Source organism: Pan troglodytes, chromosome 19 (assembly GCF_028858775.2).
Source record: "Pan troglodytes isolate AG18354 chromosome 19, NHGRI_mPanTro3-v2.0_pri, whole genome shotgun sequence".
NCBI classification, from domain to species: domain Eukaryota; kingdom Metazoa; phylum Chordata; class Mammalia; order Primates; family Hominidae; genus Pan; species Pan troglodytes.
Genome location: NC_072417.2, coordinates 26,768,699 through 26,787,453, shown reverse-complemented (window position 1 = coordinate 26,787,453; position 18,755 = coordinate 26,768,699). Strand labels below are relative to the sequence as shown.

Sequence of the window (18,755 nt, the reverse complement as noted above, 5' to 3'; positions counted from 1 at the left end):
TTTTATACTTTAGATTTCTAAATTTTATAGTATATGAATTATATATGATACATTATACTTCAGTGAAGCTATTTTTTAAAAAAAGGAATTCAGAAGGAGAAAATGGAGTATAAGATATAAGTAATATTAAAAAAATGTAATGGCTGAGAATTTTCCACGGGTATTGAAATACATGAATCAATCAAGAAGCACATAAGTCCTAAGTAGGAAAACTAAACCAAAGCCATCCGTAGAAATAACATAGTGAAACTGCACAACACTAAAGACAAACCGATGCTCTTAGAAACAGTCACAGAGAAAAAAATAGAAGAACTACCAACAATGGAAATACAGGTTAGCAATAGGCTTTTCAGCATCAACAACAGAATCCAGAAGATAATGGTATAATATTTCCAACACGCTGAAGGAAAAGAGCTGCCAACCTAGAATTTTATACAAACTAAACCATCATGTAAGAGTGACCACTAAGAAAAGACATTTTCAGAAAATAACAGAGAAGTTATCACTTATAGATTCTTAGTCTGCTGTGTGTTGCTACAGCAGAATTCCACACACTGGATAATTTATAAAGAAAATAAATTTATTTATCCAGTTCTAGAGACTGGGAAGACCAATATCAAGATGCTGGTATCTGATGGGGGCCTTCATGCTGCATTGTCCCATGGTAGAAGGTGTAAATGCAAGAGAGCATGACAGCCAGAGAGCAAAAGGAGGCCAAACTCATTTTATAACAAGCCCACTCTCATGATAACTACCCCCCTCCCATGATAAAATGACATTAATCCATTGATGAAGGCAGTGTTCTCATGGCCTTATCACTACTTGACCATTAAGTAGTAGTGAATGGTTTAAGTAGTAGTGAATGGTTGGAGGTGTCATTCAAACCATAGCAAATGCTATAAAAACTACCAAAGAATGTATTTCAGAAAATAAAAAGTTAAAACCAGAAAGGAGGAATAAAGTCCAAGAAACACTGCAAACAAATAAACTGGTAACCATGTAGATAATTCTAAATAATAATAATAATGACCAAATTTTGGAGCATAAAAATAAGGTAAGATTGAACATGGCGACTCACATCTACAATCCTAGCACTTTCAGAGGCCAAGGTGGGAGAATCGCTTGAGCCCAGGAGTTCACGACCAGCCTGGGCATCATAGAAAAAAAAAAAAATTCGTCTCTACAAAAAAAAAAAAAATTAATTAGCTACACATGGTGGCATATGCCTATAGTCCCATTACTTGGGAGGCTGTGACAGGCAGATAGGTTGAGACAAGGAAGGTGAAGCTGCAGTGAGCTATGATCATGCCACTGCACTCCAGCCTGGGCAACAGATCAAGATCCTGTCAACAAATAAATAAATAATAAAATAAACCAAGATAAAAAAGTAAAGTAAAGAACATAAACAAAAATTTCTGACAGGGAAAGTGGCTCACACCTGTAATCCCTACACTTTGGGAGGCCAACACAGAGAATCCCTTGAGCCCAGGATTTTAAGACCAGCCTAAGCAACATAGAGAGACCTTGTCTCTACAAAAATAAAAAGTAAAAAATTAGCCAGACATGGTGGCATGCATGTGTGGTCCCAGCTACTTTGGAGACTGAGGCAGGAGGGTCACTTGAGGTTAGGATCCTCAGGATCTGGGAGGTTAAGGCTGCAGTGGGCCATTGTATTAATCCATTCTCACACAGCTATAAAGAAATACCTGAGACTAGGTAATTTACAAAGAAAAGAAGTTTAATTACCTCACAGTTCTGCAGGCTATATAGGAAGCATAGAGGCTTCTGCTTCTAGGGAAGCCTCAGGTAGCTTCCAATCATGGTGGAAGGCAAAGGCGCAGCGAGGTTCCTCACATGGTGGGAGAAGAAGCAAGGGAGTGGGGGAGGTGTTGTGAGAACTCACTCACCGTTGTGACAACAGTACCAAGGGGGATGGTATTAAACCATTCACGAGAAACTGCCCCCATGATTCAATCACCTCCCACCAGGCCCCACCTCCAACATTTGGAACCACAATTCAACATGAGACTTGGGCAAGGACAACATCCAAACTGTATCGGCTATGATTACACCACTGCACTCCAGCCTGGGTAACAGAGTTAGATCCTGTCTCTTAAAAACAAAAAACAAAAACATCTTCTATGGATCTTGTTTTTATGCAAGAAGAAAGAGATTAAATTAGATAGTGCTAAGTCAAGTGTGCACATTTAAAAATTAAGAACACATATTAAAAGGGGGAACAAAGAAAACAAGATCAATCCACAGGTGTCAGGAACTGAGGAAACAATAAGCAACAAAAAAAATCATCCTTAATGGAAAGGACAAAGTAAGATTTTAAAAATAAGTCCAAAAAGTCAGTAATAAAATTACATGTAAATAGATTAAACCCTATTTCTCCTCATCAGACATAGAGTGCCCTGACCACCTTATCCAAAAGTTTCCACTTCCTATTCCCTTTCCTTGCTTTATTTTTCCTCTCAGCACTTATTGCTTGACACAGTCATGCTTGTTTGCCTCTTTTTATTGTCTGTCTTCTTCCACTTGAAAGTAGGCTTCTTAGAGCAGGTCTTTGTTTTGTTCAGTGCTCTGCCCAACAGGCACCATCGTAAGCATTCAATGATTATACATTGAATTGAATTGATTTATAGAGAAGACACATGAATGACCAATAAAAATATTTTTTAAATATTTAATTTCACTAGAAACTTTAAAATTATGAAGTGAGACAAGCTAGATTATACCCACATTTCATTGGCAACATTGCCTTGTCACACTAGATGGCCAATTGCAGGTCATCATGTCATGGTGAATTTTACAGCCAGCGTATCTTGCCAAGTCAGTAAGCTAAGTAGTGCCAGCTGAAAAATCACAAGATTAATAAAGTTGGAAAGGAGAGCTTTATTTCTCATAAAAGGCTGCAGCCTCCAGGCTGACCATCCTGCAAGCTGGGAAGCATAGCCTCTGGCAGAAGCCAAGAGTAAGCATTTTGAGGGAGGGAAATGTGAGAAAGGAATGTATGCTGAGTGAGGTGGCCAAATGCACTATTTAATAAGCTACAGGAGGAGTCATTAATATTTATGAAAAGACAAATGTAAGCATGTGCAATTGAGCTTCATGCCTCTTCATGGGTCGCATGTTCACAAATGGTGGCATTAGCATGATCCAAGGATGGAGTTTTTGGCCCTCTGATGTTGAAAGGTGAGGCAGAGGATGTGAAAACCCTCACCGCACATCCTCTGTAGACTGGCCAGACCACTCCATGGTTGGTGGTCTCTTATCAGGAAGGAATGCCAGTCGGTTGCTGTGTTGAAACTGCAGAAGGCGGGAGGAAGGAATCCAGTCACAGCTTCAGATGATGGGCTCAAGGTGATAAAGGAATGATTCATCTGTTTCTTATTTTCCAGAGCTGGTTTCTGCTTACTCCTTAGGAAAGAATTCTGGTTAAAAGTTAATAAGGAGGGGGCATACTGAGGCATGTCTGACCTCCCATCCTGTCATGGTCAGGGACTCTGTTTTTTTCTTTCTTTCCTTCTTTTTTCTTTTTTCTTATTATACTTTCAGTTCTGGAATATATGTGCAGAACGTGCAGGTTTGTTACATAGGTGTACATGTGCCCTGGTGGTTTGCTCCACCCATCAGCCCATCATCTACATTAGGTATTTCTCCTAAGGCTATCCCTCCCCTAGCCCGCCACCCCCCAAAAGGCCCCAGTGTGTGATGATCCCCTCCCTGTGTCCACGTGTTCTCATTGTTCAACTCCCACTTATGAGTGAGAACATGCAGTGTTTGGTTTTCTGTTCCTGTGTTAGTTTGCTGAGAATGATGGTTTCCAGCTTCATCCTTGTCCCTGCAAAGGACATGAACACATCCTTTTTTATGGCTGCATAGTATCCCATGGTATATATGTGCCACATTTTCTTTATCCAGTCTATCATTATTGGGCATTTGGGTTGATTCCAGGCCTTTGCTATTGTGAACATTGCTGCAATAAACATACATGTGACTCTGTTTTTAAGGTTTCTCTTCGGTCCCCTTGGCCAAGACAGAGTCCGTTCAGTCAGCTGGGGGACTTAGGATTTTAGTTTTATTTCTCAGTGGTAACACTGACCCTTCCCAGATACTTCAGAAGAGCAATTTGGCTTTGTCCTGAGAAAAAGTGATCTCCCTGACACTCCTTTCTTTTATCCTCCAAGGAAAGCACCATGGCAGAGATAAGAACTAAGGACTGTTTTCCCTAGACCCATGTTTTCCACTGACACAACATCAAACATAGAAACAAGTTTTGCTTAATATTTTATAAATTGAACACTAAAAACAAAGTGTATTTACTGTGTTGAGAACTTTGACCTCTCACTCACAAAACGTGCAACTGGGTATTTGGGAGGCACTGTTCCTGGTGAAGGTAGCTGAGAGGTAACTATCAGTGGGCAGTCATCCCAGCATGTGTGGAGAACTGCCGGGATAAATTAAACAAGGGCGGTTTGCATGAGGCATGCAGGTAGCTCCAGGGAATGAACTCTCCCTGAGGAAAGAGAGAATAGAGTCCACAAACTGGGTCTAAGACATTCTGAGCAGAGCATGGAGTATCACTCAGATGGTCTTCCAAGGTCTCCTGTCTAAGCTGCAGCAACATCAACTACAAAGGAGTAGATATTAAGTGAACTAGAATATGAGAGCACAAGAATTTAAGACTGGCCAGGCGCAGTGGCTCACACTTGTAATCCCAGCAATTTGGGAGGCTGAAGTAGGCAGATCACTTCAGCCCAGGAGTTCAAGACCAGCGTGGATAACCCAGCGAAACCCCTCTCTACAAATAATACAAAAATTGGCCATGCATGGTGGTGCATGCCTGTAGTCCCATGTACTCAAGAGGCTAAAGTGGGAGGATAGCCTGAGCCTGGGAAGTTCAAGGCTGCAGTGAGCCGTGATCATGCTGCTGCACTCCAGCTGGGGTGACAGAGTGAGACTCTGTCTCCAAAAAAAAAAAAACAATTTAAGAATTTAAGACTGACATGTGATGATGGAACCGGCATCATCACAGCAGGGGAGATAGTATCAGCTTCATCTCAAGGAGAGAAGACATAATTAGCAGATTGGTTAATCTGGGAACAATCTGCAGACTGAGGGAGTGGCCTTGGCACAAACCACAGCACGCACAGTGATGGGAGCCATTAACCTTGGCTAGACATCAGCAGGCACCAGTAGGGGCCAGGCACCAGTACCGTGGTCACTGTTAGCATTTGCAAACACCTGACTTGTAATATCCTAATTTGATTCTAAATAACTTTGAGGGGGAGGGTCCCGAAATTCATATGTAGTTCCCATGGTTAAACAATTCAAGTGAGAAAAGAAACACTTTCAAAATAGGTTGGGTATTGCTCAAATATGGAAGAAGGCAAGGTGGTGCTTTTTAGTATTGAGTTATTCAGTATTTCACAAAGGAGAGTTTCAGAGATGTTTTGAGCACTAACAGCATTGTGTCTCCCCAGGAGGATGTATAAGCTCTGGGTGCTTGTTTGAAATCAATTTTGTCCTCTCATAACCACACCTCATGTGTAACTGACAAGCAGAGAGTGAACTCTGGGTTCAGTCCTGCCATTGATCCTTCCTCACTGTGAGGAAGAGAAAAAATTAGTAGCACAATTCCTGGCATTTGGTAGGTGTTCAATAAATATTAACTTCTGTCATCCCTGCTAGGGACTTAAAAGAATGAGTGGAACTGTCTAGAGATGCTCACCGTTGCATTTTACTGAGTAAGGTCCCATGAGAAATATGTTTACCATATTCAGATGAGGCCTCTTGTCCTAGTGATCCTACTTGTTTTATGCTGGCCTAAGTGGATGCTGGGACTCACTGTGCTTAATGAATGTTAATGAAGGTGATGAAGACCTTTTAGGAGATGATTAACCTATAAAGTCCTCCTTCTGCTTTCAAGTGGCTTTATAAGAAGCACACAGAGAGTCAACACTTTGAAAAGAATGAATACAAATGAGAATCATGTCTGCTTTGCAAGAGGAAAGTTTATTAGGCGATTTGGGGAACTGCAATAAAGGTAGAAGCAGCAGAGAGAACAAAACACCTCGTATGCCACTGTCACAGCTCCAACCTCTGACCATCAGAACTCAGACTGACTACAGGTGAGGGACCTGGGGTGAGGAGGATCAAGTAGCCCTAGGCTCAGAGTCAGACCCAAACGCTGGGCATTTGTTCTCCTTCCAGACCATGATTTGTGGTGATGCCTCGGGGTGGGGTCCGGTGGCTGATGGTTGTCAGAGAGGCAGAACTGGCCCACCGATGGTAGTTCTGTCTTCATGCTATACTTCTGCTGGCCCCAGGGTATCTAGTACCCAAAGGTGTTGCAAGGCCCACAGCAGGAACGAGGACCACAAGGATTGGTGACACAGGATCCAATGGGCTTTTCACATGCATTGGTGGTGGCGCAGGGGTTGGAGGGCAGCCTGGGATGCAGAAGCATTAGACTGTCAGCATGAGAAGGGTGATTCAAACAAGAGAGACTCAATCCAAAGAGACACAGAAACAAGCAGAACCCGTTCTCTGATGTCCTAGGAAGCCATGCCTTGTTTGGATCACTCCTTCTACAGAGTTCTGATACAGTGGCAGAAATGAGCAAAGAATATGTAAGGTGGAATCCCAGCCTTCCTTGTGTGACCCTAGACACACAAGAAAGTCACTTCCTCCTTCTAAGCCTCAGCTTTCCCACCTGTAAGGTAGGACTGGTAGTACCAACCACACAGGATTATGAAAATTCCACAAGATTGTGTTCATAAAAATATTATGTTCGCTGGCAACTGCTGTACTGTTAGTTATTGATCATCATCCCTATTGACACTCAAATGCTCATCTATAAGAAGGTGATAATGATTCCCACTCTGCCTGCCTCAGATGATTCTAACAAGAATTAATGAAACGGTGGATTTGAAAGTTCTGTTTAAATCAGAAAAAGTGATCATTGTTACAGTTTCATTTTCCTTTTTGTGGTGACAAGACAGTCCTGAAGACAGAAAGATTTATTTGGCCATCAACATCCAAAAAATCTCTACTGGAGGAAGGAGTCAAGTCCCATGACTATCTTTTGTAAAAGAAAGTATCTTTAGCCCAGAAAATGTTAGCAACAAATATCCTATACTTCCCACGGCTGTAATATAAAACTCTGGCCTCTACAGACAGTTTGGCACCTGAAACTTGATTTTCAAAGTCCCTATTTTGTCCTACAGTAGAACAGTGCCTGTCCCTTGCAGGGGTGCCGCCCGTCAGGTACTCACTTGCAGTCCTCGCTCTCCAGCAGGCTCCGGTACGTGTTGATCTCGCACTCCAGCCGCGCCCGCACGTCCAGCAGCACCTGATACTCCTGGTTCTGCCGCTCCAGGTCACTGCGGATCTCCGCCAGCTGGGACTCCACGTTGGTGATCAGTCTCTGCACCTGGGACAGCTGGGAGCTGTAGCGGGCCTCGCTCTCCGTCAGCGTGTTTTCCAGAGAGTCTCGCTGTGGTGGGGAAGATCAGGAATGTCAGAGAGCTGCTCCTTATAGGGTTCCTCCATGGGGTTCCAAAGAACTCACAAGCTCCAAGAGCTAAGGAGAGTGTGTGGCCCCAAGGGCATCCCCAAGACTCTGCCTCCCAAGTTCCCATCGCTCACCAGCAGGTCTGAACAATACACACCAGGTTGTGCTGGGCCTGCAACTCAATCTCCAGGGCATTGACCGTGCGTCTCAGCTCGATGATCTCCGCCTGGTAGGACTGCAGCTGCTCCGAGCTGGATACCACCTGCTTGTTCAGCTCCTCGGTCTGAAACACCCAAGGGGAGAAAGGATCAGACCCTGCCTCCGGGCCCCTGGGGGGCCTCGGGTCCTGAGTGGACACGTGCTTAAATGCCCACCTGCGTGGCGAACCATTGCTCCACTTCTCTGCGGTTGGTTTCCACCAGGGCCTCATACTGACTCCTGGTCTCGTTCAGGACCTGGTTCAGGTCCACAGCGGGAGCAGCGTCCACCTCCACGTTGAGGCGGTCTCCAAGCTGGCAGCGCAAGGTGTTGACTTCCTAATGGAGAAAAGGGAAGAAATAAACCCACAGAAAGAAGTCTATCAATAACTTCTTTGAGGCAGTTCAATATAATGGGAAGAGGATTGCATTGCAGCTTAGGAAACATGAGTTGAAGCCCAGCTGTCACCTCTAGAAATTCTGGCCGCTTCTCTGAATCCCTTCCCTCATCTGTATGATACGGCTGCTTCATTAAATGATTGCTAATATTTCTACCCAGTCCAAGATTCTATCATTTCTTTCTTATTTCCTCTTTGCTCAGTGATAAGTCTGGCATGATAATTGGCTTACAATTGTTGCTACTTAAATATAGAGAAACCAGGTTTCATTCCTCCTATTTATTTCATGGGATACTACTAGAGTATGACACATGTTTTCATCATGAAAACGTCTAATGTTTGAGAAATGCATCTGATTTCGTAGTATTGCATTCAGCCATGAGATCTGAATCAACCATTATTTGAGTTATTTCATTTCTCCTGGTTTTCCCATCCATCAGTTCATCCATCCATCCATTCATCCATCCATCCATTTATCTAGCTTGAGTTCTAGTTACCTAGGTGAAACAGAGTGTAAGAATGTTTTCTATCTCCTTCCAATCTTGGTCGTTAACCTACCTGGCACCTCTTCAGAAGCTAATAGATAGCATCAAACAGTAGACAGTAGTTTAAAGATATTTGTGTGACCTTTCAGCCATACATGTCTGGTCCCAAGGGGAAATAGGTCAGCTTACCACACTCCTTTATGTAAAAAAGGTAAGCTGTCACTCATTTCCCAACAAGCCCCAAAGTATGTTTTGAGCAACCAGCAAAATGTTGTTAGGTCTAGGGTGCTTAGCAAATCAAATCCTACCTTATCCTATTCAGGGGGATCACAGAGCTCTCAGTATTGGGATATTGGGGGCTGGGACTCTTACCTGCTCATGGTTCTGCTTGAGGGACAGCAGCTCCTCCTTCAGGGACTCCATCTGGGCCTCCAGGTCAGACCTGCACAGGGTCAGCTCATCCAGAATCCTGCGCAGGCTGTTGATGTCGGACTCCACCAGCTGCCGCAGGGACTGCTCCGTCTGGTACCTGCACACACAGCCGGAGGTCAAAAGAGGTCCAAAAAAAAAAAAAAGTCTTCATTTCCTGGCCTTTACTTGGCTGACTTAGTCAATTTTATTATATTTTGAAATATTTCGAATTTTAAAAATTAAGGGAGAAAATACCCCTGTACTTAGTGAGGCCTATTTTGTCACTGAGACACACAGAAAAGGTATTGGTGGAATGCCTGTGGATAGTTTAGTCTAACACGAACTAAGTTTGTTCTAAGACTCTCGTTTACAAGTTGCTATCAACTAAGCCCTGCTGCTTTTGCCATCTCAAGTGAATCAGTGCCCTTCGTAAGCCTGCTCCGGGTTGTCCTGCCATTCTTTCCAGCCTTGCCAAGAAGCAATCTAGTGTTGTGGAAGAAACACTGAATTCAGAGTTAGAGCCAGTCTTCTCATTAAATGACTGTAGATAGATACCTTTATCTCTCTGAGGCTTGATTTCCTCAACTGTAAAATGAAGACAAAACTAACACCTCATAGGGTTGGACTGAAGACGATATATGTAAAATTATATTGTAAAATGTAAGATCCCAGGAAAATGCAAAGGATTCTCATGATTGTAATAATGGTCATACCTAAAAGTATTGATTGATTCTCTGAAAGGCAATGGATTTTGCCTCCTGTTTTTGTGGTTTAATAACTTCTTTTTGGGGGGTTGACAGTGACTAATGTATACAAAGAGACCAATGTGAAAATCACTTTTAAACTTACTCCAGACGTTGGGTTGAAAAGGAGTAAGAATGGATGGTGTCTTACAATCAAACTTAAAGCACAGGGCTGCGCGCAGTGGCTCATGCCTGTAATCCCAGCAGTTTGGGAGGCTGAGGCGGGTGGATCGCTTGAGGTCAGGAGTTCAAGACCAGCCTGACCAACATGGTAAAACCCCGTCTCCACTAAAAATATAAAAATTAGCTGGGCCTGCTGGCGCATGCCTATAATTCCAGCTACGAGGAAGGCTGAGGCAGGAAAATCACTTGAATCCGGGAGGCGGAGGTTGCAGTGAGCCAAGATTGCATCACAGCACTCCAGCCTGGATGAGAGAGGGAGACTCCATCTCAAAATAAAAAAATTTAAAAAAAAAAACTTAAAACACAGAATCTGAGCACCTATTGAAGAGGCTTTGACATTTAACCTAATCCTAACCCAATGCAAGAATCTTCCCAATAGAAACTTCTGCTTCCACATTCCAGGATAGGGAGCTCATCACTTTGTAATTCAGCCTGTCCATTACTAGACTGCTCTGATGGTTAGGAAAATCTTACTTGGTTCTGAAGTCATCTGCAGCCAGCTTGGCATTGTCGATCTGCACCACCAGCCTGGCATTCTCAGACTTGCTGCACAGGATCTGGGGATAGGATTAATCGTGAAATGGGTTATTCTAAGAAATGCCTTGTGCCTTAAAGTGAAATGCTATTTTCTTTCAGCCACATTCCTCCCAAATAGCTTTGAGTCCTTGCAGATTTTCAGCTCTGAGATAAAAGGAGGATTTGATCATAAAACTGACCATTTCAAAACCGGACAACCAATGTGAATTCATCATGAATTCTATTCTTATCTGCTTCTGGCTTCCTGCAATAATTGAGGTTACTGGGTATCCAACCCTTTGGTTGGGTGACCAACCATCACAGTTTACTTAGGACTGAGGGGTTCCTGGGATGCTAAAATGGGAAAAATCCCAGGCAAGCCAGAACAACTTGGTTATCCAACACTCATACCACCCTTGTTCCACCTGCTAACTTCTCTCCACTCTCCCCTCATATTGCCCTTGTTCATGTCTTTGCAAAAAGCTTCTTGCTCTACCCAGAATGCCCTCACCCACTAGCAAGACCCCTTGTGTAACCCACATACTTAATCAATAACACTTCTTATGACTTTTGTGTGATCATTTTGTTTCCACATCTATCTCCCCTGTTAGACTGTGAGCTCCTGAAGGAAGGAGACCATCTTACTCAGTACATTATCCCCCACTCCAGCACTGTGCCTAACACTCTCCAACTCTGGGTAAATAAATGAGTGATATTCAAATAGCACAACCCCTTTCTGGCATCTAATTTTCCAGATCTACAGAACAGTGGACAGTCAATTCCCTCCCAGAATCAAGGGCTTGTACAATTGGATATAAACTCCCACTCATCCTTCAAACCCCACTCAGACATTGCCTCTTCTGGGATCCCTCCCAAACCTACACCAGGTATTCAGTCCCAATTCTCTGTGGACTCTTTACTTATATCTACTTCTCTTCCAGAATGGATGGCCCCATATTGTCATGTGTACACATGGCTGCTCTAGAGGATGGTCCACGTGTCTGTAGATATTGCTGGAGTCAACAGCTCTCTTGTGTTGCCATAAATGCTATATTTTGCTACAGCTTTGAAAGGCTTTAAATATTTGAAGATTTACTTAGGAAATTCTTAGCATAGAAAATAATTCAGGTGCATACTTTCTGAAAATGCGGTAATGCTCTGAAAACAAAACCAGGGTATCATAATCAAACCAAAAAATCAGATATTCTGGTTTGGAGTAAGACGCCATGTAAGATTGCTATGACTGATTTTGGTCTAATGCTTCACTCTAACACCAGCCTGCATCCTTCCTTTGTGGCTCTACAACAGATTTTCTAAGACTACTTGATGTCATACCTAAGCCAGTGAATCTATGTCTTCATCATTCTCAGCATTACTGTGAACAGACTTAGATCCATTCACAGTTTAGTATGTCATGTATAGATAAGTAGTTCATTAAGCTGGCAGTGTGGTGCCCACCTCCTCACCTTCTGCTGGAGCTCCTCAATGGTCTTGAAGTAGGACTGGTAGCTGGGGCACAGCAAGGGCTCCTGCTGCTGAGACCGCTCCCGGATGAGGTTCTCCAGCTCCGCGTTGTCCCGCTCCAGCTGATGCACCTTCTCCAGGTAGCTGGCCAGGCGGTCGTTCAGGAACTGCATGGTCTCCTTCTCGCTGCCATTGAAGGAGCCCTCGCAGAACCAGTTGCAGTTGCTCACATTGGCGGGGATGTTGCAGGCCCCGGGCAGGGTGTAGCCGTGGCAGCTGGGGGGCACGCAGGGCCGGGAGGAGCAGCTGGTGCGGCAGCTCAGGCTGGGCAGGCAGAAGTTGTAGGGCATGGTGCAGGGAGGCAGTGGAGCTCTGGAAGTCAGTTTGAAAACCTGATTCCTTTTCCCTGGGATAAGCCTTGGTCCTTTCCAGGGCTTTATATTCTGTTAGCAGTGGGTGTGGCAACCATGTCAAGTATTCCTCCTTTTTACCTCATTTGCTGATTTTTCCATTTGTTATTTAGCCACTTCACCTGAGTCCTATACCTCATTAAATGTTTTACTCTGGCTTCTTGCTAAGTCAGGACTCCTCACAAAACATGCTGATTGGTTAAGTAAGAGCTTCATGGTTTGGCTTCAAAGTGACCAACCTTGCCTGTAGCAGTGCTTATCCATGGGACATTGAGCTAGAGTGACAGCTGGGCCCTGTCCCCAGAGTAGGGGGCACATACGTGCCTCTTTCTCCTAAATGAGGAAAGGCTTGTGTCTCATCCAGTTCATATTCAATTAAGACTCTGTGAGAAAAGCCATGTAAGGAAACCCGTCTAGAAACTAGACTATGTGATAGGGAATCCTGGAAGCTGAAATGAGAAAGGACTTACAAGGCCATTGGTTCAGGGCCCGTTTGCAGTTCCATCCAGGCAGATGGAGGCAACTCTACCCTCTTCATATGGGGCTGCAGGAAGCCACCCACCTCCGTTTCTACTAGTATTCAGTGTTCACAGAACATTAAGAAACCTAAATTTTGGGAGCACCTACTCTGCATGAAGCACTGTGCTCCATGCCTGTGCACAGCGTGACTCTGTCATTGGTGATGGGTCCTGCTTGCTGAGCCTCCACTGTGCACCAGGCACAGTGCCAGGCACCTCATATGCACCAGCTCCTTCAGTCCTCTCAAAATGCTGCAAGGGTTTGTAGATAAGGACCCTAAGCCTCTGAGAGGTCTCCCAAGGTCACAGAGCTTCTACATGATGGAGCCAGGGTTCAAATACAGATCTCTCTAATTCCAGTGTCCACACTCTGTCATATTACATGTCTCTCTCTTCCAATCTTTTCAGTACTGAGATGCAATAATGCAAAAAATACAGATTGAGCTCCATTCAGCTCAATCAGTGCTGACAATATCCTAAATTAGAATGGGCCAAAAAATAACAAGCCTGTTTTTTACTTATTAAAGAACCAAAAGTCACTTCTATGCTGAAGGAAGGAAGTTTACTAAGTGAAAATGCATTATACCCACTAGAAGCTTGAAAAAAAAAAAAAAAGGAAACCCTTGGTTGATCTGAGGGAGAAATACCCAAGCCTAGCTCTCCAAAGGATATGACCCTGAAAATCCACCACTATGTCATGTGCATGAAGTGGCATTTTATGACCATTGGCACATTTTGGCAAGCAGATGCTCTACTCTCATGCATTCCAGATGGAGCTATAAAATATGAGGATTTTATGTTTAATCTATCAGTGCTCAAATTCTGAAAGATACTCCTCCAAGTTGTTCCTTTTGGAAGCTACATATTAAGTCTTGCCATACAAGAATTCTTTTCCTACAGGTGACCTGCCATTCCTCAGATCACCCTTCCTTCAAACTTGCCCTCACAGCTTGGGACACATTCTTTTGGTTATCCTCATTGAAGGCCAATCTTCATCTTCTATGGGTGTGTTTATTTTTGGAACCAGCCAGAAGTCATTTGAAACCACACCTAGTGCATAGGGTGAATAACCAAACTGCATAGCATCTTTAATGGGTCAGAAACAGGTTGTGACTACAAAATAATAATGTGTGTTTTCTTGGGTGACTCTGGAAGTCATTTCCAAGGAGAAGCTTCAAATATGCTTTTATAAAGGACAGCAGCTTTGGGGCAAACATGTGGTCTTCCAGGGTGAATGCATTGAAGGTACTGATATCCTCCCCTACAATCACAATCCACAACTTTCTGCCCCTCCTGCCTGAATCTCTAATTTTTTTTTTTTTTTTTTGAGACAGAGTCTCACTCTATTGCTCTATTGCCCAGGCTAGAGTGCAGTGGTGCAATCTCAGCTCACTGCAACCTCCGCCTCCCAGGTTCAAGCTATTCTCCTGTCTCACCCTCCCTAGTAGCTGGGATTACAGGCGTGCACCACCTGTAATGTGCCTGGCTAATTTTTGTATTTTTAGTAGAGACGGGGTTTCACTATGTTGGGCAGGCTGGTCTCGATCTCCTGACGTCAGGTGATCCACCCGCCTCAGCCTCCCAAAGTGCTGGGATTACAGGAGTGAGCCACCGCACCCGGTCTGAATCTCTACCTTTAAAATGATTCCACCATCAGTGAGATGTGGCATGGGCATACTGGTTTAAAATCAGTACCAAACCATTAAAGTCCTATTGGATGAGATCAAATAACATAAAGCAAATAGCTGAATTCATTAGCTTTTCTCTAATTACCTTGTGTTCTTCTCTCCTTCTTCTACGTCCCAAGCTTCAAAAGGAAAAATCTGACAATGGCACTTTTTAAAGAAAAGGAAAGGAATAGTGTGTCACAGACTGGTAAATATGTCCACAGGGATCCCTATAACCATTGCTGTAGCTTCTACCTCAGTCACAGTGGAATAATCCAGAGATAAGTATCCTTGTGTCTTTAAAAGTGGAGGTCAGAGTTTAGAAAACACAACTATTCCCACATCTTGAGTAGAAGTAACTATAATTTCTGCACAGCTACTTGGCCATTATATACTAATAGTTGGAAGAACTTGGGTCTATGGAGAAAAGAGCCAAGTTTCAATTAGCTTCTCACAAAGTCTGGAAGGCAATTGCTTTTTACTTACTCCACTTGCTGTGTACTGTGAATTCTTATCTTTACATGGGTGATGCTATTGTCTCTGTTCAATGGCCCTTCATTAAACATGACGAGTAAGTCAAATCCTAACAAACCGAAAGGTTTTATACATGCCCATGTAATAGCGGCAGATGCTATGGTTGAGGCTTCTGGTCTTAAGATGTGAGCAAATTGCAGTTGAGGTTTAAGGATGCTATTTATTATGGAAGCCCGGGCTATTTCCATAGAAGAGATCACATGCCAACCCACCAGTGATGCTTAACCACGGAGTGGACATAGGATGGGTCTTCTGCTGAGGCCACCTTCCTCATTGTGGGACTTCAAAGGCATTAGGAGGCCTCCCTCCTTCTTCCCAAAGCCATCTTCTCCAATGTCCAGGCTCTGGTGCTTGAAATTGTCACCATGAGAAATGTAAAATTTATTCTTTTAGAAATACGAAGTTACATTGGGCTACTTGAAAATTAATTATATTTTAATATGTACAAATGAGAAGGAGAGGCCAGGAGCAGTATCACTACATGCACACAGAGCAAGAAGATGGACTTTTTGCCAAAGAGGGATCCCAGAGGGAATTAGAAAAGCAGAAAGACTGTCCAATTACAACCCCAGCCCATGGTTTTGGGCCAGTCTGTTAGAGCTTCCTAGAAGAGCAGAAGATAGGGCTTCCACAAACTGTTCCATAAAGGCAACTGTTGTCAATTTATCAATCCTCCAGCCTCAGGACATTGAGAGGAGAAATTGAAGGGGTAATTCAGGAAATAAGCCAACAAGTTTGGCCCTGTTCAATGGGGCTTCTGATAAGGGACAAGCAGGAGAGGGGCTGAAGAATGAGCCAGGTCAGCATTAAGCTAGGCTGAGCAAAAACAGATACAAACACCTCAAAATGGAACTCAGGAGCTAGTTCTACAAATCCTCTCCAGAGCCACCATGTTTCTCTTACACTCAGTCTTGGACTCCCAATGGGAATGGAGTCTTGGAGTCTTCAGGGACCAAGCCAAGTCAGAAAAATACAAAGTTCATCTATGTTATGTGTTTTTTTTTAACTTTTATTTTAAGTTGAGGGATACAAGTGCAGGTTTGTTACATAGATAAACTTGTGTCATGGGAGTTTGTTTTACAGATTATTTCATCACCCAGGTATTAAGCCTAGTACCCATTAGTTATTTTTCCTGATCCTCTCCCTCCTCCCACCCTCTACCCTCCAGAAGGCTCCAGTGTGTGTTGTTCCCCTCTATATGTCCACGTGTTCTCATCATTCAGCTCCCACGAGATCTATGCTATGTTTTTGACTACTCTAGACTATCAATTCAGTCTAGAATAGACAAGAGCATGGCACAGTCCAGGACGATGTAATTTAATGGTGCTATTCTTCCTGAAAAATCTGGATCCAGGGCCCACTCAGAGATGGAATGAAAACCTATATATGTGTCCTGCTCTGCAGATCAAGGGAGAGGGCAGATGCTAAAACCTTTTGACAGTACACAGAAGATAAAGCAAAGTCAGCTGAGTACAAATGTGTTGTGTTGAACTTTTGCATTACACTCACTATCACGTTGGTGATTTGAGACAGACATGAAAAAACCATGGAAATACAGCTTCTTCCCTCAGCCTCCCACAGACTCTGTTCTCTTTATAATCACCAGGAGTCTCCCCATTGCTTTAACCAGTAGATTTGTCTGATTCTCACCATCCTTGCCCTGGATGCTGTTGACAACTCTTTCATTAGAGCTCCAACTTCTTTTGATTTCTGTGTCCTTTAAGGTGCTTCTCCACTTCCCTCTCAAACTGCTTGCAACCAGATGTCATCTCTGTCCTCAAGATCTGGCAAAACCAAGGCTGAACCTCACATCAGGGACTTTGGAGAGCCCCAGCTGAACTCTGTGGTTTCTATCAGTGGTCCTCAAGGTTCTTCTATTCCCTGCTAGCCTCCATTGGACAGTCTTAACAATTCCTATAGCTCTAATTATCATCTTTATTTACCCAGCTCTCCGACATCTCCCTCAAATCTAGTTATTCTTCTCCAGGTCTCTCCAATGGAGACTCATTGTTGTTTCGTTTTCTCAGGCTGAAAATCTTCAGACCCATAGTAGGTGTTTGTGATGGTTAATTTAATGTATCAACTTGACTGGGCCAAGGGATGCCCAGATAGCTGGTAAAACATTATTTCTGGGTATGTGTGTAAAGGTGTTTCTAAAAGAGATCAGCATTTGAATCAGGAGAGTGAGTAAAGATCACCCTCACTAATGTGGGCAAGTGTCCTCCAATGTGGGTAGTCAAATAGAACCAAAAGGTAGAAGAAAGGCAAATTATTTCTCTCATTGACCGGTAAGGGAGAAGCAGGAGAGGGTCTGGAGAATAGGCCAGGTCAGTAGTAAGCTATGCTGAGCAAAGACAGACACAGACACCTCAAAACGGAACTCGGGATCTAGTTCCACAAACCCTCTCCAGAGCCATCATTGTTTCTCTTACACTCAGTCCTACACTCCCAATGGGAATAGAGTTGAACTGGGACATCCATCTTCTCCTGCCCTCTAACATCAATGCTCCCAGTTCTTGAGCCTTCAGTCTCAAACCAGGACTTACACCACCAGCCTTCCTGATTCTCAGTCCTTTGGGTTTGGATTGGAATTATACCACTGGCTTTCCTGGGCCTCCACCTTGAAGACAGCAGATTATGAAACTTCTCAGCCTCCATAATCATATAAGCTAATTCCTCATAATAAATCTCTTTCTATGTATCTATACATAGCCTACTGTTTCTGTTTTTCTGGATAACCCTAATACAGTGTGTGATCAGTACTAGTTTCCTTCCTTTTCTTTCCATTGTTCCTCTATCTTTACTCAGCTTCCATATTTAAGCCATGCCTCTAAAACCTACCCCTCTTTGGCCTCACTCTCCTCCACTTATCTCAGTCCTTATTGTCTCTCACCTCTTAATTGATCTTCCTTCTATTTCATCCAGCTTCTAGGACTCCTCACAACCCAACCTGTACACAGCTGCCAGATATATCATATGGCAAACTCCCTTACAAGAAAATCTCATGTATAATCATTCGGAGCACTTCCAAATATGGCCGTACCTAACTACCTTGCAGTTTCATCTCCTATTACCACACTTACCCTCTGTTCTAGGCTAGGGATTGGGTTGTCAATTTCTAAACACACCTCATAACTCCTCCAGGCAAAGTTCATGCTCAGGAAAACTTTCCCTCTTCTTTTTTTTTTGAGACAAAGTCTCACTCTATCATCCAGGCTGGAGTGCAGTGGCACGATCTTGGCTCACTGCAACCTCCGCCTCTTGGGTTCAAGCTATTCCCCTGCCTCAGCCTCCTGAGTAGCTGGGACTACAGGTGTGTGCCAATATGCCTGGCTAATTTTTTTTTTTTTTTTTTGTATTTTCAGTACAGATGGGGTTTCACCGTGTTAGCCAGGATGGTCTCAATCTCCTGACCTCATGATCCACCTGCCTCAGCCTCCCAAAGTGCTGGGATTACAGGCGTGAGCCACTGCGCCTGGCCAAAGCTTTCCCTCTTCTATGGCCTACACACACTCACCTGACCAGACATTTCCCAGCAAACTTTATTTCAGAATTATGCTAATATCATACAGTAATCATTGATTGAAGTTGAAACTATGGGAAGTATATAAAGTTTTAATAACCTTCTCATGAATTTTCATTAGTGTTACTCTTCCTTATTTATTCCACTTACAGTATTCCATGGTTTACATTGTCTTTAATTAAGT

General features: G+C 43.5%; 1 protein-coding gene across 2 annotated transcripts; it reads right to left on the bottom strand.

Annotated features, from left to right (window-relative positions):
• Window positions 1-6,002: 6,002 nt before the first annotated feature.
• Window positions 6,003-12,353, bottom strand: KRT33B (keratin 33B). Of its 2 annotated transcripts, none has more exons than XM_001168093.5 (7): window positions 11,922-12,353; window positions 10,414-10,496; window positions 8,975-9,131; window positions 7,897-8,058; window positions 7,680-7,805; window positions 7,284-7,504; window positions 6,003-6,458 (listed from the first exon to the last, which is right to left on the bottom strand). In XM_001168093.5, exons 1-7 carry the CDS (start codon window positions 12,267-12,269, stop codon window positions 6,341-6,343), a joined length of 1,215 nt encoding a protein of 404 aa, XP_001168093.4. In that variant the 5' UTR covers window positions 12,270-12,353; the 3' UTR covers window positions 6,003-6,340. The 2 variants fall into 2 exon arrangements, with proteins under 2 accessions (XP_001168093.4, XP_054526880.1); XM_054670905.1 differs by having other exon boundaries at window positions 6,042-6,458; window positions 7,284-7,500; window positions 7,676-7,805; window positions 11,922-12,269.
• Between the last annotated feature and the right edge of the window lie 6,402 nt (window positions 12,354-18,755).

Bases quoted from the DNA above. Each gene is read 5' to 3' on its own strand.
- KRT33B (XM_001168093.5), bottom strand. From the start codon at position 12,269: ATGCCCTACAACTTCTGCCTGCCCAGCCTGAGCTGCCGCACCAGCTGC. The intron at 10,497-11,921 runs GTGAGGAGGTGG...TCCTATCCCCAG, and splicing joins TTGAGGAGCTCCAGCAGAAG to ATCCTGTGCAGCAAGTCTGA. The intron at 7,806-7,896 runs GTGGGCATTTAA...TGGGTGTTTCAG, and splicing joins AGCAATGGTTCGCCACGCAG to ACCGAGGAGCTGAACAAGCA.